Here is a 15,556-nt window from a genome sequence, read left to right as displayed (position 1 = left end):
TTTGTAATTAAAACGTGAATGATATATTTGTCCAATCCACTTACACCTTAGTCTTTTTTGGGAATTCATTTAAATGTGTCTCCTGTAGCAATTTTACATCAGGTTTTAATGATTTCAGATGACTAAATATTTTGCTCCGTTTAACCAAGTTATTCAGGCCTTTGACGTTCCAGCTAATGAACGAAATTGCTCCTTGTTGATTATTTGCATTATTCAGAATCATAGCGCAAGAGTTTGTAGTGAGTCGGTCCTGCACGTTGGCTATATGTGAGTACTTTAGTGCATGTTGGAGTCAAACCATAAACCAAAAATGAACCCAAAAGAAAACTGACAAAAACAAACAAATAGACATAGATAAACCCCTTACCATCCTGGACCCCTGGGCTGGTCTTCCTTAAACCTGAGACTGCCCTGAAAACTCTCCTCTCTCTCCTAAGCATTTAACACGTCTACACTAACTTAAACTCTTACATGAACTCTGCAAAGGCAGAACAAAATGTAATAGGGCTTTCCTCTCAATACTATTCTTGCTGCATGTGTGCTGGCAATATTCGGTCACAGGCTGATATGGTTCTTAACACTTACAGTTGGAAGATAACCCCACAAAAAAAGATTAAAATCAACTAGAATTACTACTAATTACTACTGGTGGTGATAAGGGGGTGAATTAAACAAAACATTTATATTCCTCAGATGACTGAAAAATGTCACTTAAACTTGTCCATAGTCCAAACATGACGTCTATCAGTCAAAAAAAAGTCAGCATGTGCAAACCAGTGCAGTGTTAACATGCAGCATATATGATACCTGTTATGGCCCCGTGAATTAACTGTCACTCTCCCTCCATCTCCCGTGGGCGCAGATTGGTCTCGATGTAGTGCTTTGCCTTGATCGGGTCATCGAAAGATCCCTGCTCGCCAGCTGGGCTCGTGATCTTCAGAGTGGCTGGATACAGGAGACCATATTTCACGCCCGCACACCGGCGAAGCAATCCTCTCACCTCGGTGAAGGCGGCTCTCTTTTTTTGACGGCGGCCGAGTAATCTGGGTAGATGTAGAAACGCTTGCCTTTGTGGGTGATGGGACCTGCACCCATGGCCTTTCGGAGAATATCCACTTTCTCCTGAAAGTAGTGGAACTTGACGATGATTGGCCTCGCGTCATCCCCATCCTTTGGTCGCGGCTGCAGGCTCCGGTGCGCACGATCAAGCGTCGGCGTGTAGTCGAGGGCCAGCGCTTCCTTCAGCAATTCGGCCACGGCACTCTCCGGTCGTATGTTTCCCAGTCCCTCTTCCACTCCAATTAGTCTGCAGTTATCACGCCTCTGCCGGGACTCCAAATCCTCGGTCTTATCTGTCAGCCGGGCGACTAGTGTAGACAGCGTATTCACTTTAGCTTCAAGTGCTACAACCCGATTAGCCTGAACATTAGCTTCCTCCTCGAGATCACCAATGCGGGTTGAGAATGTGGCGTTTTCTTTCCGCATTTCTTCCGTCACCCTCGTAAACTCTGCGCGCACATTCAGGATTTCTGTCTTTAAGTCACTCGCCAAGCTGTCTATTTCCTTGTGCAGTTTATCTGCAGCCTCCATCACAGAGGAGTCGATCTTGGTTAGCACACTCCGCTCCGATTGCTTAATGGCAGCTATGATTGCCTCGAGACCCAGCCCTGAACTTGCTTCCGCGGCCGGATCAGCATCAGGCGAGTCCGAGGCGTCCGGCCCCGACTTCGGCTTTTGATATTTAGGCATTCTGAGCAGTTTTAGAAATTAAAAAACGACCAATTCGAGGGACCTGGCACTTTAGAGACACGTTCGCACCGGAGAGGATAAGAAGGAGAAGAGGAATATTAAAGAAATGTTCAATCCCAGCAGAGCTCACCAAGACACGTCTTCACATGTCGCTGCTCCGCTGCGCCCCCCACAGAAGTCTTTTTAAACCCTAGTATCTATACTTCTACTTGAGTAATGAATGTGAATACTTTGGACACCTCTGTACATAACTACGTTTTCACTTGAAACACATGAACTCTGCCATGGATATGCCTGGAATCCAAACGACTCTGGAGGTTTAGAGCTGCAAAAATGGAGATCTTTGGAAACTGTGACAAAGATGCAACTGCCTGCATACGTAGGATACAAGCTATTAAGAGCAATCTGCAACAATTCCTGTGTCCAGTTAGAAACTGAGCAGGAAACGCTTGCCTTCTTGATGACACCAGCACGCGCATGCCCAGTATATGCAAGTGGTCATTTGATATGGGGATCAAAATTGATATAGATTAAGTAATACTTGTTAAGATGGAGATCGTTTTAGTTTGACAATGCCATGTACAAATACAAATTCTTCGTTTTTCATGCTCCTCAGGAGCAGAGCTTACTGTTGGATAGAAATTAATAACCTTTTTTTTTTTTAAATTCACCTAGTACGTCACCTGCAAACCTCTGGAGAGATCAGATCACAACTTAAGGCTCCATTATGCTACTCCGTAATCCATTACGGACAGACGAACGGACAGATCGGACGGACACTTTTTCATTTTTACTTCTCCGTGTTGAAAAAAATTCACCGCCAGAACAGTAGGTGGCGCAACGGAAGACAAGCTTGGAGAAGCCTACCTCACGAGTAATCAGAAGAAGTCCTCTCTGTTTATTTACTTTTACTATTGTGAAGCAGACGGTTTGAGGTCCGGAAATGTGAAATCTGGAAATGACGTCGTAGGTAAATGATGTCGTTAGCGGACCAATCACAGGCAAGGGCTGTCCGTGGGGTCTCCGAAATATACACGGACAGTTAGAAAAATCAGAGGTGCACGAAAAGCTGTCCGAGGCGCTCGGAGAGGGCGTTCCACGGCGGATAGGGCGGTCTTATCTGTCCGTTTTTTCTTAAACGGAGAAGTATAAAGGAGCCTTTCGTGCATCTTACCCACTTCTGTATGTGCCTCTGGTGAAAAGGCAGCCTGTGTTCACAAAGACAGTGAGATGGTCAGAGGAGGCCTGTGAGGCACCTGCAGGCCTGTTTTAAGGTAACTTTGATGGGCTTAGATTGTTTCTCTAAGTGTTTCTCTAAGAGAAACTAGTGTGCACCACGGATTATATAAACTTCTGTGTGGCTCCACTGTCCCAACAAGGACTGTCTGCTGTAACCCAAATAACAAGCCATAGGTAACCACAGACATCAAAGCCATCATAATGAGAAGAAGAGGACTTTCAGAGGTGACAACAGGGAGAAAATGAGGACTATTCAGAGGGATCTGAAAATCAAGATTAAGGAGGCAAAGTTTAGCTAAAGGAAGAATCTGGAGGGGAAACTCCTGCAGAACAAATGAGGGAGGTCTGGTGTGGATTGAAGACCATCACCGGCTTCAGACCAGCTAGCGTCAGAGGAGCGGGCAATGATGGTGACAAAGCGAGTGTGAAACCATCAACTTCAGACAAAGTAAACACATGTTACTCTGTTCTTCCAATGATAACTGATGTATGCAAGTATGCAATTAGTATCAGTTTGTCTGTACACCTTAGTTAATCGCAAACAAATGATTAATTAATGATATGTGTATAATTTGTTGATGTATCATTAATGACTTGTAAGTGTAGTATAGCACAAAAATGTTTATAATTTATGACCAATTCAATTCATAATTCATACATTTTCCACAAATAAGGGGAGGACTCAAATAGCCCTACAAAGTTCTGTGTTTCATTTATTTCAAAGTAGGCCGACACCTGCCTGTGTATTTTGTTTGTTTGTTATTTGTTGCTTGTCTGTTTGAGTAGCTAGCTTAAAGCAAAGAAGTAGTAGGCTTACCTTTTATTGGTAACCTAACTGTTATGGTTCATTGTTTCTGAAATAAGAGGCCTGACTGCTATGTTCACAGCAAACTTGAAAAAAAGAAAATATTAAGCCATGGTTTAACTGCACTATAGGCTGAGTCCTTGTTTACCTGAAATGTGCACTTTATAATTTTATTTTGTACCGCCCTGTTTGGCAATGTTGTTTTTCAATAATATAAAACATTTGCATAAAGCAAGCCAATCCACTTTTCCATGTTGATAAGAGCATTAAAACGAAAGTAAAATTATGGAAAAATAATAAATGAAGGAACATTCAGAATAGATACAAATTTGCGATTAATCGCGAGTTAACTATGACAAAATGCGATTAATCGCGATTAAATATTTTTATTCGTTTGACAGCTCTAATTATATTACATTTCATTTGGCTGACGCTTTTGTCCAAAGCGACTAACAATTAGTACACTCTACATTTTTATGAGGGGCCATTTAGGGGTTCAGTATCTTGCCAAGGACACTTCGGCATCAGATGGGGAAGAGTGGGGATTGAACAGGCAACCTTCTTGTTGGAGAATGTCCACTCTACCCCCTAGGCCACACCGCCCCCATTTTATAGGTCAGTAGTCAATTAAACTGGTCAACCTCTGACACCTTAATGTTACTGTTACGAGTGTATTATAGACCTTGTTTTTGTGTTTTGTGAATATCCGTTGAGGGTTTAAAAACGGTTTAAAAAGAGTCCACCACTCTCTTGGAAGCAGGTTCAGACAAGTACCCCTGACTGCAGTGCTCACAATGTAGTGTGACGAACTTCTGCTTTCACACTACCTGTGGATAGCCAGTAAGCCTAGCTATGAAGAAAGACACTGTCAAGTTTATGAGGAGGGAGGTCAGTTCTACAGTGCAGCAAGTCTGCAATGGACAGCTCTATTGCTCAGTCCCTCTTTGCTCTTCATCAGCTAAATTCTCCTCTGTGAGCTTCCACTCTTTTCCAGCTCATGCTGATCTTAGGGCAAAATGGTAAGTAAACAGTTGAAGGGAAGGGTTCACTGTCACCAATCTAACCTTTTCACAAATGTACATAATGAGCATTCTAAATATCAGTCTGTCCCTAATTTGCAGCAAAAATAATTAAGCACCCATGACCCCAGAATGTGTTTGTCAATTGCAAAAATGATGTTGTTATAATCAGTCCTGATAACAATGGGAGACGTTTAAAGGGAACTAATAATACAAAAATGTAATAAAGTACCTTCAATTACCTGAAAAAGGCTGATGTCCATCTAAAATACAAAAATTTCTATTTGTAAAATGGCTTGTTTAACATTTGCTTAGATCAGAATATTTTCCTCATTATAAATTGTACAGACTATATAACCCAGAGCAATTGTAACAAACACAATTTACCCTTGGGATCAATAAATTATTTCTCATTCTGATTCTGATTTTACATGACCAAAAAACCTGAGGACATGAAGAGCACAACATGGAATTTCAGTTGAAAGAAAAATCAAAAGCAACCTTTAATTGGCTATTTCTCACCTTAGAAGCATCCAGAAGCTATTTGACAGTTTGGGTTTAGAGTATTTAGATTGTATTCTTGTTTAAAACTTGGTAGTAAAGGCAGTGGTACATTAGTACATACTGAAAAAGGAAATAGTAAATCATTGATTGTCAACCAGCCTCGATCTGCCAGACCAGGCAATGGAAAGGACCAGGCAAAAAGTACTTAGCCGATAGTAATGGGTGGTGCTTTCAACCTTTCAACAAAGAATAATCAACATTATCCATCTATCTACAATCAAAAACAACTATGTTTTTATCTGTCTAACACAGTGGCAGCTGGTCAATACAACCCCTCTAACATTCTGAGACAAAGGAGCCTGTATAAAAATGTTAAACACAACGGAATTATATAATAATATTTTACTCATACAATGCTCCTGGTAGACCGTTAGCCCCTGTGAGCATTAAATATAAGTTGAACTCAAATTGTATTTGGTTAATTTAAAAAAAAAATGCATGTACTTATGGGTGTGGGGCAACGGCCAAGTAGATGTGAATGCAGGTCCTGAAGTTTTTATCAACCATGGGCCCTCAGCTTGCTCTTTTATTGGTAGTTGTAGATTTTCTTTTATGTCATTTTTATTTACAACCAATAGGTATTGATTTACGTTTTGTAAACCTAATGTGATTGGTCGACCCTTGTTGTCTTAGGTACGTTCGGCATCACTAAGACATTTCCGCTGTGATCTGACTGACTTCAGGGGAACTGCGGCGAATCCGGGGATTTCTTTCCAAAAACACTCCAACAAGAAAAAAAGAGGATAAAGGAGCTTGGTCCAGACCAAACTGATTTACAGATTCAGCAGCAAGTGATGAGGATGAACTGAGACCCAGAGCTCCTTCTGCTCTTTTTATGAGAAACAGAGGCGACTGTATATGGTGTAAGTAATGTCTTATACTGCTTCACCAGTTTTTTGCGACACCTAAAACATCTCTTTGGAAAAGTCAAACGGAATGAAAGTTGCAACAGTCACATTGAGGCTACATGCTCGTTGCAGGCCACAGGATTGGCATATTGTGTCACTAGACGAAAAGCAGAATTACTGTCCCAGGAAATCTCTTGCATTTACCTACGGTTTCCATGACGTGACATCCGCGTTCGCCAGTGACAATAACTTAAGGGAAGCGGCGTGAACGGTCCATGTGGGGGATCTGGAGAACAAAGGAGAGAGCCGCGGGGGGGCTCGCAAAGCCGCGCGGAGCGGCGGTGTGATCTAATTAGCATATGAATCGGAGTCAAGCCGCTGGCAAGAGCCTCTCTCTACTCACCATTGGAGGAAACCACAGACCCTTGAAACGAAAAGTCACTCGTGATTGGCTGGTAGAAGAGTTGCTATTGGTCTGACTTCAGCAAGTTATTTAACCCGAAAACAGAGTTACTCGTTTCGACCATGCTAACAAGAACCGCTTCATGTCTGTGGGATACAGACTCTGCCTTCACAAATGGTAAATGGTAAATGGATTTGTATTTATATAGCGCTTTTCTAGTCTGATGAAGACCACTCAAAGTGCTTTACAGTACAGTTTCACATTCACCCATTCACACACACATTCATACAGTGCATCTACTTGCAGCACTTTGTTATTCTATGGGGGGCTATTGAGGGTTCAGCATCTTGCCCAAGGACACTTCGGCATGCAGATGGTTCAGACTGGGGATCGAACCGCCGACCTTCAGGTTGGAGGACGACCACTCTACCCCTCAGCCACAGCTGCCCCTGTGATTGGACGAGCCCATCAGCTGATGACGCGAGTGACGTGAGGTTTTCACAGTTAATCTTCACAACTGTCCTTGTCATCTTAAAGCAGCGGTTAAAACAGCTTTTAAAGTGCACCTTCATATGGGATGAGTATGTGACTGAGGCCCAGTTTATTTCTGGTGTTAAGTAAATTTACATACGCTTTGGATAAAAGTGTTGAGTGTTTTAATGGAATACTGAGAAAGTTTAATAAAAACAATAAGACAATTGAAGTTCAAATTATGAAGGAATTTCAGCTCTATATTGTTTCTTCTTTATTTTTACAATAATAATCAAACTGAGCAGAGATGTATGTTGTAGCCAAACAGGCAGCTGCTGTGTTTTGTCACTGTGCAGTCCATGGGGGATTAAATATTACACTGAAAATATAAATCAGTAAGTCAATGAATGTTTCGTAGCATTTTTGAAAGTAGTGGTAAAAAGGTAGCATTTATAATTCATGGAAAATAGCTTAGTTTGCCATTGACATGTGAATATGGTGCCAGTATTTTGGGAGGACAGATATTTTTATGGAAAACAGGTAGAAGTTTGGAGCTTACAGGGCACAGACACATCATACCCAGCATCATTTCTTCCTGTTGAGCGGATTGCTGGTAGATGTGTGGTTAACAAATCCTCTGTGCATTTAACCAGCACAATTGAAAAAGTGACTGTAATCATGCCACTCTGTACAGTGGTTGAGATTCAGGATTGTTTTGGATGACAATAAAATTTTTAAATAAAGTGCATTGTTTCATTTGACAGCATTGACCTTTGTTCGTGGTATACAATGTAATTCATTATAGCACACTAACTTATTTAAGAACAATTGACAATTTCCGGTTTTATATATATTTTAAGCCTGGTGTACTCAGCCAGATAGTTTAGTTGGTGCCTCTTAAGGCTACTTTATACTGAATAGTCCTCATTTTCTCCCTGTTGTCACCTCTGAAAGTCCTCTTCTTCTCATTATGATGGCTTTGATGTCTGTGGTTACCTATGGCTTGTTATTTGGGTTACAGCAGACAGTCCTTGTTGGGACAGTGGAGCCACACAGAAGTTTATATAATCCGTGGTGCACACTAGTTTCTCTTAGAGAAACAATCTAAGCCCATCAAAGTTACCTTAAAAAGGCCTGCAGGTGCCTCACAGGCCTCCTCTAACCATCTCACTGTCTTTGTGAACACAGGCTGCCTTTTCACCAGAGGCACATACAGAAGGGGGTGAGATGCACTAGAGGCTCCTTTATACTTCTCCGTTTAAGAAAAAACCGACAGATAAGACCGCCCTATCCGCCGTGGAACGCCCTCTCCGAGCGCCTCGGACAGCTTTTCGTGCACCTCTGATTTTTCTAACTGTCCGTCTTTATTTCGGAGACCCCACGGACAGCCTTTGCCTGTGATTGGTACGCGAACGACATCATTTCCCTACGCCGTCATTTCCGGACCTCAAACTTCCTGGTTCACAATAAACACAAACACAACTACGATTCTACGATTAATGTGACGTGTGTGTTAAGCCAGCGGGGTTGTCCGACTACCGGTGGCTCGTTAGAGTACTGACGGCATGTGTGCACGGTCACATACGGTTATAACGAGCTTTCAAAACGGCGCTAGCGGGCTAGGCTAGCGGGCTAGCCACCATGCTAACTGCGGTAGTAACAGTGCAAAAACCCGCCGTCATGACTTTAATTCCACTTTTATCATGACACTGTTTCTACAATACCGCCAGGTTAGAAGCAAACACTGGGTAGTAGTTAGTGTCGGGAGTCCCTGCTGACTGTGTGTGGAAGCTGGGGTTGAAGCTAGCTCGGAGGGGAGCTAGCTAGCTCTGTCTAGCTTCAAGCTACACGGAGCCTCAAGCTGTGGAATTAGCAACACAGTTCGGAAACAAGACCTGGGAACTACTGCGCTAAGAAACGATTACATCAGCATTTTGACCTGCTGGGTGTCACTTTATTTTATTTAGTTGCCATCGTAGCCTACACTGTGTGTAAGTGGGGAATAAGTAAATAAACAGAGTGGACTTCTTCTGATTACTCGTGAGGTAGGCTTCTCCGAGCTTGTCTTCCGTTTCGCCACCTACTGTTCTGGCGGTGAATTATTTTCAACACGGAGAAGTAAAAATGAAAAAGTGTCCGTCCGATCTGTCCGTTTGTCCGTCCGTAACGGATTCGTAGTAGCATAATGGAGCCTTTAGAAAAAGGTGTTATCTGCTCTGGGGGAAACTATCCTGATTTGCATTTGTGAAGCTCAGAGCATTGTCATTTGCATGTGAAAGCCTCCTCTAGGCGTAGGAGCAAGGGGGTCACCTCACAACAGATCTCAGGCTTGAAAACTGCAGGAAACTTGTAAACCTGCTTCAATTCCTGAGAGTTTCCTTTGCTGCCTGCAGATTCGTGTGAAAAGCCATTAACCGAAAAATGCGCCAACAATTTCCACGACACTTAATGACACAAATTCTTCTTTTCATGCAGTGTGTGTTGTGTTGCTTTTGTTGAGTATGGCTTCAGTTCCCCCCCCCCACCATACAAAATATAAAAGAGCCCTGGTGCATTGATATGTTCCTTTATTTTTTGGAACATTTATTAATCAAAATAAAGCAAAGTCAGTAAATACAGACCTATTCATGCCATAGTTTTACAAAGCTCTAGATGGGTCTCTGTTGATCACAAAGAATGAACATAGAAGTGAGTGCAGCTGAATCCTTCTCTATATTTATCCCTTTTTGCTAGTGGCACAGAGAAACAAGCTTCTTTAGGCATTGTTTAAATACATTTTTAAGCCTTACCGCTCTTCCAGAAGTGGTTTATTTTCTTAGATCAACCAAACTGAATAAAACAGCCAATTTAGTTCACAAGAAGACAGGGCCAGCCTGAATCATTCCACTCCTAGGAAGTGCCAATCCATTCTGGCTATTTTTTGTCAGTGTGCCACGCACCGTCATGCACATTTTGAACAGGCATGCAACCTTGTTACTAGTCTACAAATTGTAAACTACAATAAAATACTACTGCCATATCTGTCTGTTCAGCCTTAACAGATAATCTATATGTATATGCTCCAATGAAAAAGATAAGGTTCGATAGACGTATATGGTAAATACGGACAATAAAGGATAATGGTTAGATAAATTAGATTAAAATAAGAGTGGCTGTAGAGTTACTAAAGCAGACACATTAAAAGATTCAAAGTGCATAAGATGCAAGTCCTGAAATTATTAAAAAACTATTATCTGACTATATGATTATATTATATGACTATTTTCTGTTCTTTCAGTGATTTCTCTCTGTCTGTTTTGTTTTACAGTGGTGCCTGCTTTCCAAAAAGCATTTCCCCTCATAATGCTTGCCCTAACACACAACCAGATGATTCAGATTTACTTTCTTTCACTCTTGACATCCGGTTGGGGTTAATGATTAGGTTAATCTTATAGCATGTCCTAAAAAAGAAACAAGATGCTGTAAAACAAGAAGAGGCAGATGTGTTTTTTTAAGTTTTAAGAGGACATTGGAGCCAGCATTTCCCTGGAGGAGCAATGCATTTACAGTTGCAATCCGAAATATTTTGATGCCTTCTGTTGACAAATTAAACCTTGGTGATCATTGTACTTTCCAGCAAGACAATGATCCCAAGCACACCTCCCAGCCAACCAAAGCTTGGTTGAGAAAAAGATCCTGGAACGTCCTGGAGTGGCCTTCTCAGTCACCAGATTAAAATCCGATTGAAAATCTTTAGTGGGATTTAAAGAAGGCAGTTGCAGCACTGAAGCCATCAAACATTACTGAGCTAGAGGCTTTTGCATGTGAAGAATGGGCAAAGATTCCGATCGAGAGGTGTAAGAAGCTTGTCAGCACTTACCGGAAACGTTTGTTAGAAGTAACAAAAGCTAGAGGATGCACCACAAACTACTGAAGCTGGTGGTTGAATAATACTGCACATGGACATGTGTTAAAAGAGCTACATTTTTCATTTGAAAGTTCAAAGTTAAGTCAACTTCTGTTGTCAAAATAACTTAAATATGTATCAATAAATATGTTTTGTTGTTTAATGAGTTTTTTTGTCATTTATTATCATTAGCTTTCATCCACATAACTATAATGTCTTTTGAGGTGGGGGGGTTAAATATTTCTGATTGCAACTGTAGGAAATTGTGATGATATGTTATGTTATGATGTTATGCCTGGCAGCTGAAGGATGCCACAGATAATAAAAAACATCATTGTTGAGCAAGGGTGAGGTGCATGATATTAAATTCATATAACTGGTATAAAGACAACCAGCATTTTCTTCTTCCTCAGTCTGTTGCTTTCTGTGTTTATACTGCCCCATGTCTATTACGTGTTGGCTTTGAGGGTAATCCTACATGGAATTTGTAACCCAAAGTTAGATTCTTGAAGAGATTGTGATAATACAGGACAGCGTACATCTGGTCTGCACTTAGTCCAAGTGCTTCTCTGCACACAGAATTTGACAATACATCATCATGGAGAACCCCAGAGCCAAAATCTGACAAGAGAAAAGGAGGTTTAGGGCAAATACATATTTAATCTTTGTCCACACAATCAGAGATCAGATAAATTAAACACACACACACACACACACACACACAAATACGACAGCTCTTGGGTTAATTTTGCATCCTTGTCAAACAAATACTACACAATGTAATGTGTGTGAATAAATGTGTAGAGCTTAATAAAATATGTTTTATGGGCCTACGAGATGGAGAAACAATAACTTTCAGAAGAAATACAAGGTTTTCAGTTGACAATTACTTTTGAAATATAAAATAAAGTAAGTACTGGTGACACGTACCTGTACAACACCAATACAGACTCCAAACACCAGGACTGAGGGGATGTTAATTAGCAGCCACTGCCTGGCTTTCTGATAGCACGGCTGCAGGTGACAAACAGACATTGAGTGCATGAGGGACGTGAGCCACAAGGCAAGGAAGCTCACACAGAAAGGAATAGGTATTGCAGAAGAAGAATAACATGAACAGATGAAATGCACAGATAAGTGAGAGGTAGATTGCAAGTAATCATAGAAAATCATAGTAAAGGATAACAGGTTGACGCACTGAGGGACTCTTTAAATTAAATTCAATAAGCTTAATTGGCATTATAAATAAATAAATACATTTTATTTGTAAGGCACTCTTCATCCGAGAATCTCAGAGTGCCACAAGTAGATAGTTAAAATCAAAGTCCTAAAACTCAACTCAAAGTAAAAACGCCTTCTTGAATAAAAAGGTTTTTAGGCCAGTCTTAAAAGAGTCCAGGGTCTGTGTTGCCCTCAGGTGGTCAGGGAGACCGTTCCATAGGCGAGGCGCTGCTGAGCAAAAGGCCCGGTCGCCCATGGTGCGGAGCTTGGTGTTGGGAACCCAAGGGGCGAGCTACTTGTAGATCTGAGGGTGCGGGTGGAGGTTTGGGGAGTGATGAGTTCTTGTAGGTAGGGAGGTGCATGTCCATTTATGCATTTATGGGTGAGGAGTTGGACTTTGTAGTCAATCCGGGTTGAGACAGGGAGCCATTGGAGTTAGTGGAGAATTGGTGCTATGTGCTCATATTTACGGACTCTCATCAGGATCCTGGCAGCGCTGTTTTGAATGAATGGCAGTTTTTGGATGTTCTTGCCAGTGATCCCAGTGAAAAGTGAATTGCAGTAGTCCAGTCTAGAGGAGATGAATGCGAGCTTCTCTGCATCTGACAGGGTTAAAGTGGGGCGGAGTTTGGAGATGTTTTTGAGATGGTAAAAGGAGGTTTTGCACATGTGTTTTATATGGTCATTAAAGGTCAGGTGAGGATCAAACCTAACTCCCAGATTAGTGACTGTGGAGGAGAGGGGTATGACCTGACCGTCGAAGGTGAGCTGAGTTATGGAGGATGACTGAACCTGGTGTGGAGTGCCAACAAGGAGGGCTTCAGTTTTGCTACTGTTTAACTGGAGAAAGTTGCTGCTCATCCATGTCTTTATCTCCCCAAGACAGGCGGTGAGACATGAAATGGCTGCAGAGGGGTTTGGGGCAGTTTTGATATAAAGCTGTGTGTCGTCAGCATAACAGTGGAAGGACATCCTATGTTTGCTGATGACACAACCGAGGGGGAGCATGTAAATAATGAAGAGGATGGGGCCGAGGACCGACCCTTGCTAAACACCACAGGAGACAGGGAGCGGTCTGGACTTGCATCTTCCCAGTGAGACATATTCAGTTCTGCCAGAGAGGTAGGACTGAAACCACTTGAGTGCAGAGTTTGATAGTGCAACAGCGTTGTAGAGGCGCTCTAGGAGGAGAGTGTGATCCACTGTGTCAAATGCAGCAGTCAGGTCCAGGAGGATGAAGAGTGAGGGTGATCCTGCATCGGCTGTCATCAGCAGGTCATTCGTAACCCTGAGCAAAGCCGTTTCAGTGCTGTGGGCTGAACGAAATTCTGACTGAAACTTTTCAAACAAGTTGTTATGTTTGAGGTGGTCCTGAAGTTGAGAAGCGACTACCTTCTCTAACACCTTGGACAGGAAGGCAAGGTTGGAGATAGGCCTGTAATTGGTTAGAACCTCTGGGTCCAGGGTGGGTTTCTTGAGAAGGGGACGGATGATAGCAACTTGAGAGTAGGTGGGACACAGCCAGACTGAAGGGAAAGGTTAACAACCTTGGTGATGAAAGGACTGAGAGTGGGAATATGTGACTTGAGCAGAGCAGTGGGAATGGGGTCCAGGGTACAGGATTTCATCTTTTTTGAGGATTGCCTCAACATGGCTCTCCTGAACCTCAGTGAGATGTAGAGGAGACAGCACACTCGTAGATAAGGTGTTGGTGTCAGAGGGAAGCAGAGATGGATAGCTGGACATCAGAGAGCGAATGGTGTTGACCTTTGATCTAAAAAAGTCAATGAAGCTGTTGCATTGCTCCTCTGTAGCCTCAGTTGAAGAGGGTGGTTGTGGTTTCAGGAGATGGCTTATGGTGGAAAAAAGCTGTTTGGAGTTGCCGGGGTTTTTATTGATTAACCCGGAATAGAACTGTGAGCGAGCATCTTTAAGGGAGTTGGAGTAGGCCCTTTGATGCTCACGGTAGGCCAGTTTATGGACAGTGCGCCCAAAGTGTCTGCAGCGTCGTTCCAGGGCACGCCCAGCTGTTTTTCCTTAGCTCATGTGTGAACCAGGGAGCCGAGCGTGAGAAATTGACCTCACGTGACTTGACAGGGGCATGGAGATCAAAAACAGTTCTCAGGGATGTATTGTAGAGTTCCACTAATTCATCCATTGATGCAGAGGCTGGGCAGGTGATGAGCTGGAGATCCATGGTCATAGTGGCCGAGTCAATGCTTTTCCAGTTCTGGAAAGACATTTGACGCCTAGGTCTAATAGTAGGCAGCATAAAAGTTAAGGCCATTGAGACCACTTTGTGGTCGGACACACCGAGATCATAGACCTGTAGGTTACTGATGGAAGCAGAGTCAGTGATAACCAGATCCAGAGTGTGCCCCTTGGTGTGAGTAGGAACCTCAACATGCTGCTGCAGCCCAAGACACTCAAGCACACTCAGGAAATCGGCTGCAAACTGACAGGAGGGGTTGTCGACAAATCACCAACAATGACAATGTTAGTTGACATTGTGCAGAGAGAGGTAAGGAGATCACTTATCTCAGGTAGAAAAGATGGGTTTGGTTTTGGAGGACGGTATATGAGAAGCACTGTCATGGAGTATGGAGATTTGCATTTGAAGCCCAGGCATTCCATAGAGGAAAGATCAGGCATTGGCAGAGGAGACAGTTTTAGCTCAGCCCGGTGCATGACGGCTGGTCCACCACCAGGACCAGAGCTGCGGGCCTTCTCCATGTAGTTATAGCCAGGGGGGCATGCTTCATTAAGCATGGAGTAGTCTTCTGGTTTATGCCAGGTTTCGGTTAGGCACATGAAGTCAAGCCCTTTGTCCAGAATATGGTCTTATATAAGGAGGGATTTATTAGTGAGGGATTGTGCCTTTAGCAGCTCCATGGTGGTAGGAGACAGAGCTCGGGGTGGAAATCCCTGAAAGCTCCGTAATACACTGCGATCCACTCCGTGTCTTCCATTGTGCCTAGTATTGGGTAGTCTCGCGATGTTTCCGATGATGACTCCGAGGTTTGTTTTGTTTCCTGATTTCACGTTGAAGCCGCGGCGTGAGCCTCTATGGATGTAGGGAGGTCTGTTTTTCAAAATCCCACACTCTTGACAGAGGGCTTTAAACCCTTGGTCGGACGGAGCCATGAAGCTGCGCCAACGCCGTAGCTGCGGAACGGTGTATGAAATCATTGCCAGCACCGATGTAAAAAACAGAACACAAGCCACGCCGTCTGGCAACGACCACAGGCTGGCGAGCCCCAGCTCCATAGTCATCACAGAATAAGGACTCCAGTAGAGCAGGCAGGCTCTATTAATCCAAAGTCCGCCGAATAAAATAGCTTTAAAAAGTCA

General features: G+C 42.9%; 1 protein-coding gene across 1 annotated transcript in view; it reads right to left on the bottom strand.

The window, feature by feature from the left end:
• Positions 1 to 11,147: 11,147 nt before the first annotated feature.
• Positions 11,148 to 15,556, bottom strand: part of tspan4b (tetraspanin 4b) — a 30,069-nt gene continuing 25,660 nt past the window's right edge. The window contains exons 7-8 of the mRNA XM_061090427.1: positions 11,915 to 11,998; positions 11,148 to 11,605 (exon numbers count right to left, since the gene is read on the bottom strand). Coding sequence (XP_060946410.1) covers positions 11,537 to 11,605; positions 11,915 to 11,998 — 153 coding nt within the window. The 3' untranslated portion in view covers positions 11,148 to 11,536. The remainder of the gene's footprint in view (positions 11,606 to 11,914; positions 11,999 to 15,556) is intronic.

Source organism: Limanda limanda, chromosome 17 (assembly GCF_963576545.1).
Source record: "Limanda limanda chromosome 17, fLimLim1.1, whole genome shotgun sequence".
Lineage (NCBI taxonomy): Eukaryota > Metazoa > Chordata > Actinopteri > Pleuronectiformes > Pleuronectidae > Limanda > Limanda limanda.
The sequence above is the reverse complement of the archived record's forward strand: the minus strand, read 5'-3'. Positions and strand labels throughout refer to the sequence as shown.